The sequence below is a fragment of the Penicillium chermesinum genome (genome assembly GCF_028974085.1).
Source record: "Penicillium chermesinum strain IBT 19713 chromosome Unknown utg000008l:1.0-1752722.0:1.0-1753981.0, whole genome shotgun sequence".
NCBI lineage: Eukaryota > Fungi > Ascomycota > Eurotiomycetes > Eurotiales > Aspergillaceae > Penicillium > Penicillium chermesinum.
Genome location: NW_026695318.1, coordinates 1378744 through 1393816, shown reverse-complemented (window position 1 = coordinate 1393816; position 15073 = coordinate 1378744). Strand labels below are relative to the sequence as shown.

Below are 15073 nucleotides of genomic sequence, written 5' to 3'. Positions count from 1 at the left end.
CGCGCGAGAATCCGGGATTGACGGCCGCTGAGGTATTCTGAGCACACGTGGAAAGAGGACCGGAGGATTGTCCCGGGTGACGGAGGTGGTGGGAGGGGGGAAGGGTATCTTGAAGATGGAATGATGGAGGGAAGAGGAAGAACTTGAAGAGGGTCAAGCGATGTTTGGGCCCTACTGTGCTAGCGTGGAAAACCGGTCAGACCTGAAAGACGCCCCACACTGACGACGTCGCGGGTTGATATTGGCCTTTCACACCACTGGCAATATAGAAAGTTATGGGATGCTGGGTATGAAGTCTTAGAGAATCGAGTAATGAATAGGATCGAGGAATTTTCCCGGACTTGAAGTGGGAAAGACGATCCAAAAATGCAGGGGAGAAGATGTGGCAGGCAGGGGCTGTATTTGGTAATGGTGGATACGCGGCGCGGACTGAAGCGTGAGTCGCGGAGCAAAACAATGCCGTTGCGCGGGGCAACCGAGCTCTGGCGTCTCGCTCCCGTTTGGTACTTTTGGCCTGATGGGCGGTGAGACGCGAAATACTTGCGCCACGCCCTTTCTGCCAGTGGCGGTGCCTACGGGCGGTGCTCCTCACGTGAGCTCCCGTTTGGAACTTTTTGTCTACAGCACGGGGACCCGGGAGAGACAGAGCCAAAGAAGCGCAGGGCGAGTCTGCGGCAGAAACTCGTGTTTTTGGAAGCAATTGGGTGTCCTCATTTGCTTCATCTTACACCAAATCCGGTTTTCCCCGTCATTTCCCTGATCGACCTGCGCTCCAGATGATGCTTCAACCCCGAATCGCCCTCCGGGCTGTCCAGCTGCCTTTCAGGTGTTTACCATCTGTTCCAGCTCGGCGCTTCGCCTCTGTTATAAACGAAAAAGAGACCCCTCCAGGAGCAGCCTCAACACCAGCGTTTGATTCTGCCGCCGCTTTCGATCCCCCTCCAACCCGTGATGAATCTGGGGTCCTTTTGCGCACATACACTCCCCGAACCCCCGGTATTCGACATTTGCGCCGACCAGTCAACGACCACCTATGGAAGGGCCGTCCTGTTCACAAATTGACCTTCCCCAAACGTGGCCACGCTAAGGGTGGTCGTAATAACAGCGGTAGAGTCACTGTTCGACACATGGGTGGTGGTCACAAGCGCCGAATCCGAACCGTTGACTTCCTGCGTATGGACCCCGGTCCCCAGTTGGTCGAGCGCATCGAGTATGATCCGGGCCGCACTGCTCACATTGCACTGCTCCGGAACAAGGATACCGGTAAGCTGAGTTACATTATTGCAGCCGACGGTATGCGGGCAGGTGAGGTAGTGCAAAGCTACATGTCTGGTATCCCAGAGGATTTGTGGAAGAGCATGGGTGGGAGCGTGGATCCTGGTGTGCTAGCAGCCCGAACTGCATGGCGTGGGAACTGTCTCCCTTTACATATGATCCCTGTTGGCACCTTTGTGTTCAATGTCGGCCTGCGGGTTGGCAAGGGCGGCCAGCTCTGTCGCAGTGCAGGCACGTATGCCACTGTCATTGCCAAGGAAGTGACTCTCGGCAGAAAGAGCTGGACACCTCAGGGCCAGAAAAAGAAGAGCAGAAGACCCTTACGGCGTGGGAGAAGCAGAAGCAAGCCAACGAGAAACAACGACAAGATCACCTTGCTCAACACATCACTGTCCGTCTCTCCAGTGGTGAGGTTCGACTTATTCACAGGGATTGCTGTGCCACTGTTGGTGTTGCTAGTAACCCTAATTACCATTACACTCAGTTGGGTAAGGCTGGTCGTTCTCGTTGGAAGAACATTCGTCCCACTGTTCGTGGTGTGGCCATGAACGCCATGGACCACCCTCACGGTGGTGGTCGTGGTAAGTCGAAGGGTAACGTGGACCCCAAGAGTCCATGGGGTATTCCGGTATGTGATCCTCGCCAGGAAGTCCTTGTACAACGCGAACGCATTTACTAACGCACACTACTTCAGACCAAATCTGGTTACAAGACCCGTCCGAAGTGGAAGGTCAACAAAGCCGTCGTGCACCCGAGACCCCGTAACCAGGGCCAACGCCGTCGTGGCTACAACTAGAGTCGCTGCATCAGTTCCTTGGAAGACCGGCCACTGGCTTTCTCTACTCATCTCGGGACTCCTGTATGGTTTCATTTCCGCGCCCTTCTCCTTTTTGGATGGTGATCACTGTATGATATCTCGCCCTGTTTTCTTACATCGCCCATTTTTCTGTTATCTACTGTGCATTATGTTTCTATTTCATGGGCGGGAGCTTGGAAAACAGGGCTGTATAGTATGATGGCCTATTGTCATTGGCACAAAATAAAACCCATAGAATATCCTCCGTATTGTGGTAATCTCTGTATAAGTGCATTAGTGTAGTATACCGTAACTGCCTAATCTTGTATATTCCAAGAAGCCCGAGCGCAGACCCTTGTACTTGCGTGGCCTGATATGAGAGCACATAAGCAGGTGGACGTTGGTCGATCGACGTTCTGCCAAGCTTTTTCAGGCAGCGGCGTGCGTGTACACCCCTCCTACGAAAATGCGCCAATGAGCTAACGGCGCCCCCCAGTAATTACGGGGCACCTAGTCCCTGATTCTAACGTTAAATATGAACTTCTTTTCAGATAGAAAGCAATCGAAAATTCTGACCGTAGCTGGTAAATCGCGCGAGTAAAGGGGTTGGGTATGATTGGGGCGAAAGGACCTCAGCCTCCTCAGCCTTCCTGATACGAAAACGTACCCAGTACCACCGTCATCCACTTTGCCCTCGATTTGTCCTGCTCCCCCGCGCCTCCATATAACCCCAGACTCTGGCGGATTGGGACCCCTTTCGCGTCAGGCTCGCATATCGTCGACTTATGTCGACCTGTGCCCCATTATCTTGTGCGCCTCGCTCATAAGCGGCCGGGTTCTTATCGGGCCTGGATAGCTCGCTATTTGTCATTCCTGACCCCGGCCTGATCTGCGACCTATGCCGGCCATGGAGAACTTTGCGGCCTCCACTCTTTCGCAAGAAACACCGCAGCATCTTCAAGGGCAAGGCTCTGCTCAAGCAGACAATCACTTCCAGGACGATGGCTCCGGCCACACGCACCATGGAGATGGAAGCTACGTCCCTAGACCGAAGCGGATTGCATGTGTTGTTTGTCGGAGGAGAAAGCTCAGATGTGACGGAAAGAGACCAAGTTGTGGGACTTGCTCTCGCTTGGGCCACGAATGCTCATATGATGAAGTGCGCAAGAAGAGTGGCCCGAAGCGGGGTTATGTGAAGCAATTGGAAGCACGGCTAGGTAGGCCAGTCATCTGAAGTCAGAATCAACCACGGCTATTAAGAGATTACTAACCTCTTCCACCTCTAATAGCGCAGGTTGAAACGCTTCTAAAAGGTCAGGATTCAGATCATCCACCTCGTCTCTCCCCACCACAAGCGCAGGAGAATGCCTTCGCCGCGACCTTCCCAAACGAAGCGGACCTCTCGTTACCCGATATTGCTGGACTGGGGGGGTGGTCTGGGTGCCTCGTTATCCCAGCACGCTAGTAACCTGAATGCAGCCGATTTGCAACAATCTCTCTTCCCACCTGCGACCAGTATTCCCAATGAGCCTGCAGATACCATTCCTAATACCATTCCTAACGTAACCACTGATTTCCATTGGGACTTGATAAGTCTGGGCCTGGAGGAGCCTCTTCCAGCTCCAGAAGTGGTCGAGGAGCTGTAAGTCGTATCTGACTCGATCAGAATTACCCATGACTTACCAATGACATTTGATAGCGACAACATTTTCTTCGAAAAGGTGTATCCTATAATGCCAATCATCCATCGACCCCGATATTTCGCCAATTTGAACCTCGCACCTGGCATGCGACCGCCCATATGCCTCCGTTATATCATGTGGTGCCATGCGGCGTCCGTGACTGACAAGTATTTTTCCTTGCACACTCATTTCTACCAGCGAGCCCGAAAGTATGCGGAGATGGAAGAGATGAAAGGGTTCGGAGAATCGGTGGTTGGCCTAGGATTCTGTCAAACGTGGATTCTTGTAGGAGCCTATGAATTTCGGATGATCTACTTCCCGCGTGCGTGGTTGAGTGTTGGCAAAGCTACCAGACTTGCACTCATGATGGGTCTTAACCGTTTGGACGGAATGGGGCTTGATGTCAAGCAGGCTATACTTCCTCCAAAGGACTGGACTGAGCGCGAAGAACGCCGACGCACCTTCTGGATGGCCTTCTGCACTGACCGGTATGCTAGCATTGGAACCGGGTGGCCGGTGGTAATTGATGAACAGGATGTGGGTTGGCCTATACCGACGACAAGATTCAGATGACTGACCTTTCGATAGATCATGACTAACCTCCCGGCTTCTGAAGAGTCATTCGAGAAGAGTAAGCCACAGCGCACACTCCGCCTTGTTGACATCGTGGCTGGCGAAGGTGTCTCTACCCTGTCGCCATTTGCATGTGTGGTGATACTCTCAAGTCTCTTTGGTCGCAACATTATTCATCTTCACCGACCCCAGGCGAATGACAATGATCACGACTTGAATGGAGAATTCTGGAAGCGCCACAGGAGCCATGACAACATACTTCTGCATATTGCGCTGTCTTTGCCCGAACACCTTCGGCTCCCAAGCGGAATGGATGATGTAAATGTCATTTTTGCTAATATGAGCATCCACACATCGACCATCTGTCTCCATCAAGCTGCCATATTCAAATCCGAGAAGAACAAAATGCCTAATCAAATTACCACCGAGAGCAAACGCAGATGCCTTGTGGCAGCAAACCAGATCTCCAGCATCATGAAGATGGTTAGCCACGTGGATTTAACACTTGTAAGTCGAGCGATAAATCGATACAGGCGACAGTACTAATCCATTACAGCTAAACCCATTCATGTCCTTCTGCTTATACATTGCAGCACGGGTATTTGTTCAGTATCTCAAGGCGCGACCTGATGATTCATCCGTATTCTCGTCGCTGCAATTTGTTGTTGGAGCATTGAACGCGATGAAGGTCAAGAACCCGTTGACTGAATCATTCCTGGTCCAGCTCGATGTTGATCTTGAGGGGGTTGGAATAAAGGCTATTAATCCTTCAAAATTCAATGTTGCCTACGCGTTGAATGCAAAAGTACGTGCTCGAAACCAACCTTGGTCAAGTCTCTAGAAGCTAACTGGGAACTACGCAGAAAGCGTTCCCTCCTGACCCAGTCGAGTGTCCACCGATATTTTCCATGGTTGCTCAGAATGGCCGTGGACTGGATGGGACGAAAACAGGCGGCTCTAACCAAGCTGCGAATTCGACGGGCATCAACACATCTCTACCCAATAGACAACGAGACTCTTTGAACCAAATATGTGCTTACAAGGTTCCCCAGAATGACCACATGTTCCCTCAATCTCAGAATACGGCTGGATATGCCAACTCCAATGGTTCATTAGGTGCCACCGATATTGACATGGATTTTCCGGCTGATTTCGGCTTGGGCGAGAGGAATCCACCATCAGACCATCCAACGCCGTCGACTTTGAACTCGTCATCGAACACTTCTTATGCAATATCGGGATTCGATGATCCATCGCCGGACCGGAATCCACAGAAAACCACTGCCGGTCAATCCAAACAAGGACTTGGGACTGTCTTCGACAAAAACCAGCCAGTGCACATTTCCCCCGCAAGCTCAGGGTCACCTCAAATAGGAGGACAATCCTACCCCACAAACACTACTGGTCCTCTCACCGCGGGATCTGGTAGTGCCTTTAACATGCCTTCTGTTTGGGACATGCCCACACCGAGCGCGGATATAAGCAACGTGGACTTTGGCGGTGTCAACGTGGATGGCCTGAGCGACGCCCAATGGGCACAAATATTGAGCAGCAGCGGCAACGCTGCTGGCTGGGATTCATGGCGTCCATCTTGAACACAATACGTTTTTCAGCCTTTATATCCCGAATTTGGGACAATCTCTACTCTACTCTGAGCTCATGCTGTTGATCTAATAGTCGCATGGCGATCATCGCTCTTTATCCCTAATGAACCTTTTGACTGGTGGATGTGGAACTAATTGCGCCTCTACGCAGCCTCCATGCAGGCACGTGCCCGGGTTTTCAGGCACCGAGAACTGCATGAGGCATTCATCCACGTACCAACGAATTCTCGCTGCGCCCAAATCTATGGTGATTTCTTGTACATTACGGCATCTCGGCAAGCAGTCCTTCAGGAAAACAGTATTTTGGAGCGGCTGACAGACTCCTGTTTTCAGCTTGGCTTTTTTCTATTCCTGGTCTCGCGGTACTCTGGAATTCCAGCTATCATGGCCGTTTGGCGCAACAACGGTGGACGGAGTATCTGTCCTAGATGTTTTTCATTTTCTTTTCAGGGTTGGGCTTTCTTTCTTTCTTTCTTTTTTTTTTCTCCAGCACCATTATAATGATGAACGACATCCAGTGTAACTACATCTCCACTCCGGCTAGCATATTCATATCCCAACGAAGATGCTTCTACTTCGTCTCCAGCGAACTTTCTAAGGTACTGAATCCCAACGTACTGGTGTTGGCAAGCGCCAAGCTACAAGGCAGATCTGGAGAACGCTAGTAGAATGCAAGCGATACTAATATCGTCTGGCGGACAGGAAGACTAGCTAAAGATGGCTCAGGTCTATGGGCGACACCAATCGACTACCATTACATCTACTTCTGCAGGACGCGTTCCAAGTACGAATACATATGAAAGTCTGTAATCAATTCAAAGCAGGGGTATTAAAAAAAAGCATACGGGCTACCTCGTTACGCGGAAACGTCGTCAAACTGAGACTTTTGTCAGAGGAGGTACTTTCACGCTCCTCTCAAAGCGTGGTACTGCCGGCCCCAACAATCTTCAGCCCACCAGTTCCGCTGGGCCCATCATTGGTGGTCGAATAGGCCAACCAATATCGCGATGGATGCCACGCAACAGCTGGAATGGTGGCGTTAGCCCCCGTCGGCGGCACGGTGTGGACGATTTCTCCAGTATCGGCATAGAAGATATCCAAGCCATGACCACCGGTGCCGGGCTCATCTGACGCACCGCAGAGGAAGCGGCCGTCAAAGCTCCAGCTCACACCGCGGATAGCCGCATTGGCGCCGCCTTCGAGCCCGCGACAGCAGTGCCAGTCTGTCGTGTCCCACAGGGTGATCAGGGAGTCGCTTGACCCGATGGCAAGGTAGCGGCCGGACGGGGCCATGGAGACAGCGGCGCAGGCACACGTGGAGGCCTTGAGGGTGTGGACTGTCTCGAAGGAGGGGACGGTCATGATCTTGACATCGCCCTCTCCGGTTGTGGCGAAGAAGTAGAGGTTCGGGTCCTCCTCGGTAGACATTCCGTTGAAGAACGTCGTGGCGTTGGTCTGGACATTCTGGGGGTATTGCGAGAGCGCGGTGTAAGTGGAGGTGGTTTTGGAGGAATCGGAGCTACCGTCGGGGAGGATGGTTGGGGTAGAGGGCGATTTGATTTCGATCGGGATCAGGATGTCATCCTGTTCGTTATTGGTAGGCTTCACATTCAAAGGAGTGCCCGGAGACTGGAGGTCTCTTACCTTTCTTCCGACGACCATGGTGCTGCCATCAACGGACCACGAGAGGGTGAATGCCTCTCCACCGACATCCAGCCGGCTCACGCAATTCTTGGAGCGGACATCCCAGAAGCGCACCGTACCATCGGCGGAGCAGCTGGCCAGTTCGGCGTCACGAACGGGGTTGAAATGTACAGCTTCGACAGCAGCTGAGTGGCCACGAAGCTCAGTCGAGTAGCGCGCAGCAGCACGCTCGGGGTTCCAGATGCGCAGGGTTCGATCGGCGGAACCTGTCGCAATTAGCTGGCCGAGAGGGTTCCACGCCAAAGAACGGATCCTACAATTGCATTAGTTCGTCAGGTCCAGGACAAAAAGAGCGTTCGCGCGACGTACGTGTGAGAGCCTGGGCCCCGTGCGGCGGGATCATTGTAGCTTTGAATTCTCGCCCCGCCGAAGACATATGAGAATTTGTCCTTCGCCAGCATATCTGCGCGCGGGAGAGGGGCCATGATTGGCAGCGCACTTCGGTTGCCCGAGGTGTCGGACCTAGTAGCTTTTGCGGTTAATTGAGTTTTTGCGAAGCTCGTAAATCCCGCGAGGGTGCGGACGTACCCGTACTGGCCGGCGCGCGACGTCTTTATCGCTAGGATAAGCCTTTGGTTCTTGGCCTGAGGCAGTGAGAAGCACTGTACCTTGGGATTCAGTTTTTTTTCCTCGGGGGGTCTTTTCCCCCTTTCCTTTCCTTCCTTTTTTTTTGTCAAATTTGGCTTCGAAGAGAGACTATTTCGAAATGGGTTCGAGATCCCAGCGAAGAGAAAAACAGAGCCGAAACGATGTACTGGTGGATGTTGGGGTGATGGAGATGGTTGAGTGGGAGGGGACTCAGGAGCAGATGGTCAATAGGTCAAAAAGAAAGCGCTTGTCAATAGGTACACTTTGTCAGATGACCCTGGGCTAAAGATAGCAGAAGAGATTGACCCTTTCACTGCTTTCTAGGTGACGCCTTTAGGTATTTGTGCTCCAAAGTCTCTGCCGTATTGTCAATGTTTACTAGCCAGTCAAGGCCTAGCTAGGCCGAGAACAACTTGGATGTACTCGCATTGAGTTTCAGTACTGTTAATAGCCTGCTAAAGTAACACCGTCCTTACTGGTCACTTTGATTATGCCCACTATATATGGTAGTATAACATGTTCTCGAGCAGTTCAGTTAGTAGTATGGAACTTGATGACGTTTCAAGAACAATATGACGCGTTCGGATGATTCCCCTGTACTCAAATCCTCTTCAATACCTGCTTTACTATCAGAGCAGTCTCCAATGAGCAGAGCACTGCAAGCTTGCCCCTTTTCAGAATTCTCTGAAGCCCAGGAATGGAAGCAGGTGCCAGTTACAGGTTGTGGCGAAACAACCTTAGGAAACATGAATACACCCAATGTACTAGTACATATTTCAATTCGAAAGAATATGGGCTGGTTTAAGAAAAGTATCGTCATCCATGGGTCCGTGGATCTACTGGCATAACCTGGTAGCAACCCAAGCTGGGTATGTGCAGGTAATGGCTCCATCGTGCAGATACGGTATCGATACAGCCGAGCTTAATCCAACATCAATTTCTTCCTCAAAATTCCTCGATCCAAAGGCCCTTTCACCCTCCACAATCTGCTCAGTAGCTAGTTTTTGTTCCTCGGGTATCTTTAAAAATGCTGGACTTTGAAGACAGCGCGTCAAGACGCGAAATATGCTTCACCAAAGTCGTGCAACTCCCCGCATCCATCGACCCTGAGCAAGTACCGACCAAGAAGCCGCCCTTTTCAACAGTTGTCCATCACCCCTTTCTGCATACGGTATAGCCTCTTGTCAGAGATTGACCCTCAGTTGACCAACATGGCTGACATCTAGGTATAGGTGGAAGTGATCCTGCCTAAGAAAATCTATAGTGCGATCAAACCGGCTCTGGATAGCCAGCTCGAGAAACCTCGTTGTGCCCGAGTGTTCATGTCTCCAAAAGACATTTTGGAAAGGGAATTCTTTAATGAGTACATTAAAAAGGGTATTTTTGTCAAGACCATTATTGCACGATTTTTAGTGGTCTATTATCGGAAGTTCTTGAGAGAGTCAGAATGCTGATTAATTTTCTATTAGGGAACATCCTCATGATCTCCGAGGGTCTAACAGGCTCAGATGTCGTGTACACTCTACGAGATGGTTCATACCCCCAAGCACTTTCTCACCACCATTTTAATGCAATCTGACGAATGTCATCGCAGGAATTCTCCGAGTAGAGCTCGGAAGGGAAATCTACGAGCGAACTGGATTAAATGGCAAACCGATTCGAAGCGGCGGCAGAAAACATGCAAAAGAACGGTTCGGTAAGTCTAACATTCTATTCCAATGCATTAGAATGTTTTGATACTCAAGATACTGATATCACTATAGCCATCGAGTTGAATCTCCGGCTGCCGTCTATGCTGCATGGCAAGCAAGGCTTTGAGAGAATTGTTTGGGCATTCAAGAACGTCCTTGACCAGTCCATAGCATGGCTATTTTGCGACCTTGACCCGGCTGCTCTTGGATACGACGGTAATTACATTTGCCTCAAACAGCAAGAACGTGCCACTGACGGAAATTTAGGAAACAAGCCAATCAATAAGCACTATCCTCAGTGGATTGATTGCACGCCGCATCAGACCAGCTATGAGCAAATCCTCGTTCCAGCTCTATCAGGTCTGGTCTCAGAGAATGCCTCAGAACTCGAGCTTCAAGAAAGCTGTGGAGAATTGTCAGAATGGATCGGGATGGTTCAAATTGGCTCTCCTAGGGTCTCTGCCAATGATGACATTGATCCCTACCTCAGTCGCTATCAAGTGCCAAATATAGATCATTCAAAAGCCACAGACTTAATAAGCTTAAAGTGGCGGGGTCTTCTCTTCTTCTAAATGGACTTTACAGTTGCTCGTGTCCTTAATGTGAGTTGGTCTATCATGGCACTCCTTCCCCCGTGCTGTGTATTACTGCGATTGCCCCTATTGTGCCCAGTCTGGGCTCAATACCTGCTACCTACAATTGAATGCTGATACAGTACCCATGCTGGCATGGAACAGATCTCATTCTACAAAATCAGAGTCTTCACCATTCTGGTTTATTCTTTCCGCGTCGGCTCTGGATAGACAAGCCGTGGAAGGGAAAGATGGGTTAACTGTGGTCGCCGCTCCCGATTTGTGCTCTACTAGCGGACAGCAAGGGCCAAAACACGTCATTTGCTGGGAGTTCCAGGGAGCGACTATCATGAGATCCTAACCTTTATTGAAATCGGTGGGCTAATTGAGACGCCAGATGCATCATAATACCTTCATCTTGATGCAGACCTTCACATTTTACTTTTCCCCCACAATTTCCATTTTCCTCTCTCATACTCTCTCTCTTCGCTCTTTCATTTTACCAAATATTGCTTCTAGCTACCTCTAGCTCATAGCTACCTCTAGCTCATAGCTCTCGCTTTATTGTCACAACGTCTATCCTTTCACGTGCTACCGAACATTACTCGGCTACCGATATCATGGCTTGCGATCTGGCTACTCTCCCAGAGATGAGAGTTCCTTCTTCGATGACTCTTGATGAGATCGACCAGTTCCTTGCGCCTAGCCACTTCTCTGTGGGCTTGGATGACGACGACCTCACGCTGATGAAACACTTGACCGATTATAATAAAAGGGCCGCGAACAATTTCAGCCCTCCGGATGTTGAAAGCGTACTGCAGACTCAGACCATAAACCCTGCACTTCTCGATCTCTCTCGCAATGAGTCTTCACCAGATGGCCTGCTGCAGAGTGGCATGGGCAGCCCAGCAGCTCCTGATATCGCAGATGTGCCCCAAATGACCACTTCTCCAACCGGCCCTGCCTTTTTGAGTTCCTCCAACGACCCCTTCTTCGGAAGTTCATCGCCCTCGCCTTCGTCTCCAGGGACTCCTTGCCCGACGCCCAGTCTGATCCGGCAGGGTCGTTTGCATACGCGAAGCCCTGAAGTACAGCAAGTTCAACAACAAGAGGCCATGCACTACGCCAAATCCAAGCAAAACACAGATAGACTGCAGCCGGCTTGTATGCCACCTCCTGCAATCCCAGCTAGTAGTATGAGCCAGAATCCACAGATGCATCATGTCGGACGTCTACCTACTTCGCCATCGCCAACCAACCCTGAAATGTGGATCCACGCAGCCGGAGACCAATTCCCAATGGGCTATCCTCCACGAGTCCCCGCGCCAGGTCTGATTGTCGCAAGGCGCCCCGCAGCAAGGGAATAATCGAGTCTTACCAGACTGGATGCTGCTACCGCCACCACAAATGATACCAGTACCTCGCATGCCGTCGGGTCAAATAAATTCCAGCGCAATGCCACATACCCAAATGCAACACAACCAGGTGCTTCCCCAAGTATCATACGTTCCTATGCGGATGCAGCCTATTGCAGGGCATCCGGGGCTTATCCAGCTAGTCCCTTTACAGCCTGCTGAAGTGCATGCAATACGACAAGCACAGCTGCTCGCGATGCGGAAAGCCCGTTCTTTCCCTCAGCCACAAGCACTACAAGCTCTGGATCAAGACCCCCTGGCTCCTCTATCCCCAGGAAGAGTCCAGAAGCCACAAGCGATGGCTCCCACGCAGCTCCGTACAGCTATGTCGCCGCCTTGCCCGGGATCGCCACCTGTACGATTCCCGCCACAGATAGCACCAGAGAATCCGAATCTATCGCATCAAGAGCGACTACGTCAAGGTCAACACGTATTCCATGCATGCCCTGGGGAAACATCCCGTGTCCGACGCTCGGCATGTCAAGGGATTTCGAGTCCAAAATCTTTTGGTTGGGTCGGCACAACCCCTTCGAATTTCTATGCCAACCCAAACAACCACGGGCGTTGGTATATTGATGAGGGTGGACAAAAACACTACCTGAATGCAGGCACAAGGAATTCGCGTGCCAGATAGAGACCAGGGTATATGGGGTTGTCTTTCGTTTACTTTACCTTGGGTTTTTCGTTGTTTTTCTTTCACTTCCCTATGGTATCTTTTTGTCTTTTGTCTCGCAGGTCTGTCATATGATACCCGAAGATCGGATTTCCTTCTGTCCTATTGTTTTTATTCGATAGTATCTCTACAAGATGAGAGTTCGAGAACAAGTCCTGTATCTTGGAGCTTCTGCGTATTTTCTGGAATCTTCAATCTTGTGATTTTACATTCGTTCTTTGTTCCTCAAGCCCGTGCGGCCTTTGTGTTTCTTGCCATTGAATGTACAAACTTCATTTTTGAGATAAAGCCACCAGTAATACTCTACTGTAGAGTCGTAAGTGTGTATGAGTCCAACTTTGGCAGTACACGCATGTATGTACATATAGACCCTATCAGCACAAACATTGCTTGTCAGCTGCCATCACATACAGAGCCGCATAAATATCGACCACTGCTCAATTCCGAATATATATCAAGAACTGGTATGTCCTGAAGGCATCGAGCACAGCGAGGGCGGTTATCTACTGGGGTGTAAATGCTGATGGTGTAGCTCTTTCCGAATATTATGTACCGTTATGAAACTTGAACTGTGTTGCGTATGATATAGCTGCTTTTGCTACCCTAAAAGAGACTATGTCCAATCAGGCAATACTATTCCTAAAAAAGAGGCAATGATAAACGACCGTGCTGGCCAGCCGAGATAAAGAACCTTGACGCCTTCCAACCCTTAGAGAACCGAAACCCGGAAACCCCGCTATGCGCCGACTACCTGAAACACATGTCGTGACTCGTATCCCTCTACGGGAGTAACATCTACCTTCTCATCCGCGGGTATCATGTGGTGTTGCAGATCCCAGCCAGCCCGACGGCAGAGTTCTGACACGACGACGTCGCAATCGCCCAGCAGATCAATGTCAAATTCGGTATGCGATACCGGCTGCAGCGACGAGTTAGCTTGTTTGTGGAAAGGAGAATGAGACAAGGGGAGGACGTACAGTACGCGAGATATAGATCTGGGGGGACATCACGCGGCAAGATCCCCGGCACTTCTGCTACGGGGGCTACCTTGAGCGACGTTCCGATGACAATGACCAGATCCGCCAATTCCCGGTCATGGTTCAAAAGGCGGCGGCCAAACTCGTCGGGGAGGCCTTCACCAAAGAAGGTGATATCGGGCTGCAAGTGAGCGTTAGCAAATGAGGGCAGATAAGGGTTAGAGGCTATCCAAGAAGATAAAAGAGGCTTACCTTCATCACGCCGGGAGTCGGGATATCGTAGTCCTCTTCGTCAGAGCTATCTTCATACTCCTTGCGGTCCTTCTGCTGTCCATTTGTACTACGCTTACGCTTCAGACCTTGCGGCTTGAGGGCATCTTTGGCAATCTCTTCGCGACAAGCACTGCACTCGGGGATTTTCCCTTCTTTGATCTCATCAAAGATCGCGTCCCCGGAGACCTTGAACCCGCATTTGACACACGTAGCGGTCGCAAAGGATCCGTGGCACTGGATCATGTTTTGCGGCAGAACACCGGCATTCGCTTCAATGTTGTCAATGTTCTGAGTGTAATTGGTCAAAAGCTTCCCCTTGTCCTGCAGGAGCTTGATGAATCCATGAGTCGGGGAGTACTTCTTCTCTGTAGGGAGGATATCCTTGGCAATTGAGAAAAAGATGCTCGGGTCTTCCCGAAAAGACGTTGATGTCGAATACCTCTTGGGGATCGCTCAGCCCCAGGTGCTCCAGCTTGGAATAGAGACCGGTATCTTTGGAACGGAAATCAGGAATCCCAAGACTAGTTGAGATCTGTAATAGCAGATAATAATGGTTAATACTCGGATTTCCTCCACGAGTTCCTCCATGGATATACATACACCTGCGCCAGTCAAAACAATGATATTCTTAGACTCCCGAAGCAACCGCACAGCATCGTCGACGGTATTGTACTGGGGGAGCTTCGGACGCTTAGAGAACTCCCGTGAAATCGCGATCGCAAGGAGCGGATGGTATGCCTCGTCTGGCGCACCCTCCAGAAAGGCAGGCGGCAGGAAACCGAAGGCCGTACATAGTTTCTTTGCAGTCACGGTCTCGCGCGCAATGGTTTCCCTAACAAAGGCCGCTTTCCCCAACGCATGTAGTTGCTTGCGGAATGCCAACGCTTCATCGAGTGTACACGCACCGGGCACTATAGAAGGGCACAAAAAGTTAGTAAAGGCTACTTAAAAAGTGGCGGAGTCCGCTAATGGGGGATAGATGAGGCTGAGGGTGCCATGGAGCACCAGCACATACCAAGGCCATCACGCAGCTGCTCGTCACGCAGCAGCTTGACGGTATCGCCATCCTGAGAGAGAGCCTCCCAGCCTGAATCATCGCTGTCGGTCTCGTACTCGGATGACTCCTCGAAGGCGACCATCTCGGCATTGACCGACTCCGCGGCGTCTACAGCCTCCACGGTCTCCACTTCGACCATGGGGGTCTTGACGGGATTGTCCCCGCTTGGCGCTGGTACCACGTCCATCCTACA

At 50.9% G+C, this 15073-nt stretch overlaps 6 protein-coding genes across 6 annotated transcripts; 4 read left to right on the top strand and 2 right to left on the bottom strand.

The window, feature by feature from the left end:
* Nucleotides 1-779: 779 nt before the first annotated feature.
* On the top strand, nucleotides 780-2071 carry N7468_010330 (mitochondrial 54S ribosomal protein uL2m; the record flags this gene model as incomplete). The annotated part of the gene is given in 3 exon segments (XM_058479625.1): nucleotides 780-1535; nucleotides 1550-1903; nucleotides 1970-2071. 3 exon segments carry the CDS (start codon nucleotides 780-782, stop codon nucleotides 2069-2071), a joined length of 1212 nt encoding a protein of 403 aa, XP_058326193.1.
* Nucleotides 2072-3435: 1364 nt separating this feature from the next.
* On the top strand, nucleotides 3436-5921 carry N7468_010329 (putative C6 transcription factor Prf; the record flags this gene model as incomplete). Its single annotated transcript, XM_058479624.1, has 5 exons — nucleotides 3436-3713; nucleotides 3771-4290; nucleotides 4342-4833; nucleotides 4883-5131; nucleotides 5190-5921. The coding sequence occupies 5 exons, from the start codon at nucleotides 3436-3438 to the stop codon at nucleotides 5919-5921; spliced, it is 2271 nt and encodes a 756-aa protein (XP_058326192.1).
* Nucleotides 5922-6845: 924 nt separating this feature from the next.
* N7468_010328 (uncharacterized protein) lies at nucleotides 6846-8059 on the bottom strand (the record flags this gene model as incomplete). The annotated part of the gene is made up of 2 exons (XM_058479623.1): nucleotides 6846-7887; nucleotides 7944-8059. 2 exons carry the CDS (start codon nucleotides 8057-8059, stop codon nucleotides 6846-6848), a joined length of 1158 nt encoding a protein of 385 aa, XP_058326191.1.
* A 1485-nt stretch (nucleotides 8060-9544) lies between these two features.
* On the top strand, nucleotides 9545-10485 carry N7468_010327 (ribonuclease P protein subunit p40; the record flags this gene model as incomplete). The annotated part of the gene is made up of 5 exons (XM_058479622.1): nucleotides 9545-9599; nucleotides 9692-9754; nucleotides 9817-9918; nucleotides 9986-10129; nucleotides 10181-10485. The coding sequence occupies 5 exons, from the start codon at nucleotides 9545-9547 to the stop codon at nucleotides 10483-10485; spliced, it is 669 nt and encodes a 222-aa protein (XP_058326190.1).
* Nucleotides 10486-11105: 620 nt separating this feature from the next.
* On the top strand, nucleotides 11106-11852 carry N7468_010326 (uncharacterized protein; the record flags this gene model as incomplete). The annotated part of the gene is made up of 1 exon (XM_058479621.1): nucleotides 11106-11852. The coding sequence occupies one exon, from the start codon at nucleotides 11106-11108 to the stop codon at nucleotides 11850-11852; it is 747 nt and encodes a 248-aa protein (XP_058326189.1).
* Nucleotides 11853-13309: 1457 nt separating this feature from the next.
* Nucleotides 13310-15067, bottom strand: N7468_010325 (putative histone deacetylase SIR2; the record flags this gene model as incomplete). Its single annotated transcript, XM_058479620.1, has 6 exons — nucleotides 13310-13509; nucleotides 13551-13731; nucleotides 13803-14204; nucleotides 14263-14355; nucleotides 14424-14734; nucleotides 14839-15067. The coding sequence occupies 6 exons, from the start codon at nucleotides 15065-15067 to the stop codon at nucleotides 13310-13312; spliced, it is 1416 nt and encodes a 471-aa protein (XP_058326188.1).
* Nucleotides 15068-15073: the final 6 nt, after the last annotated feature.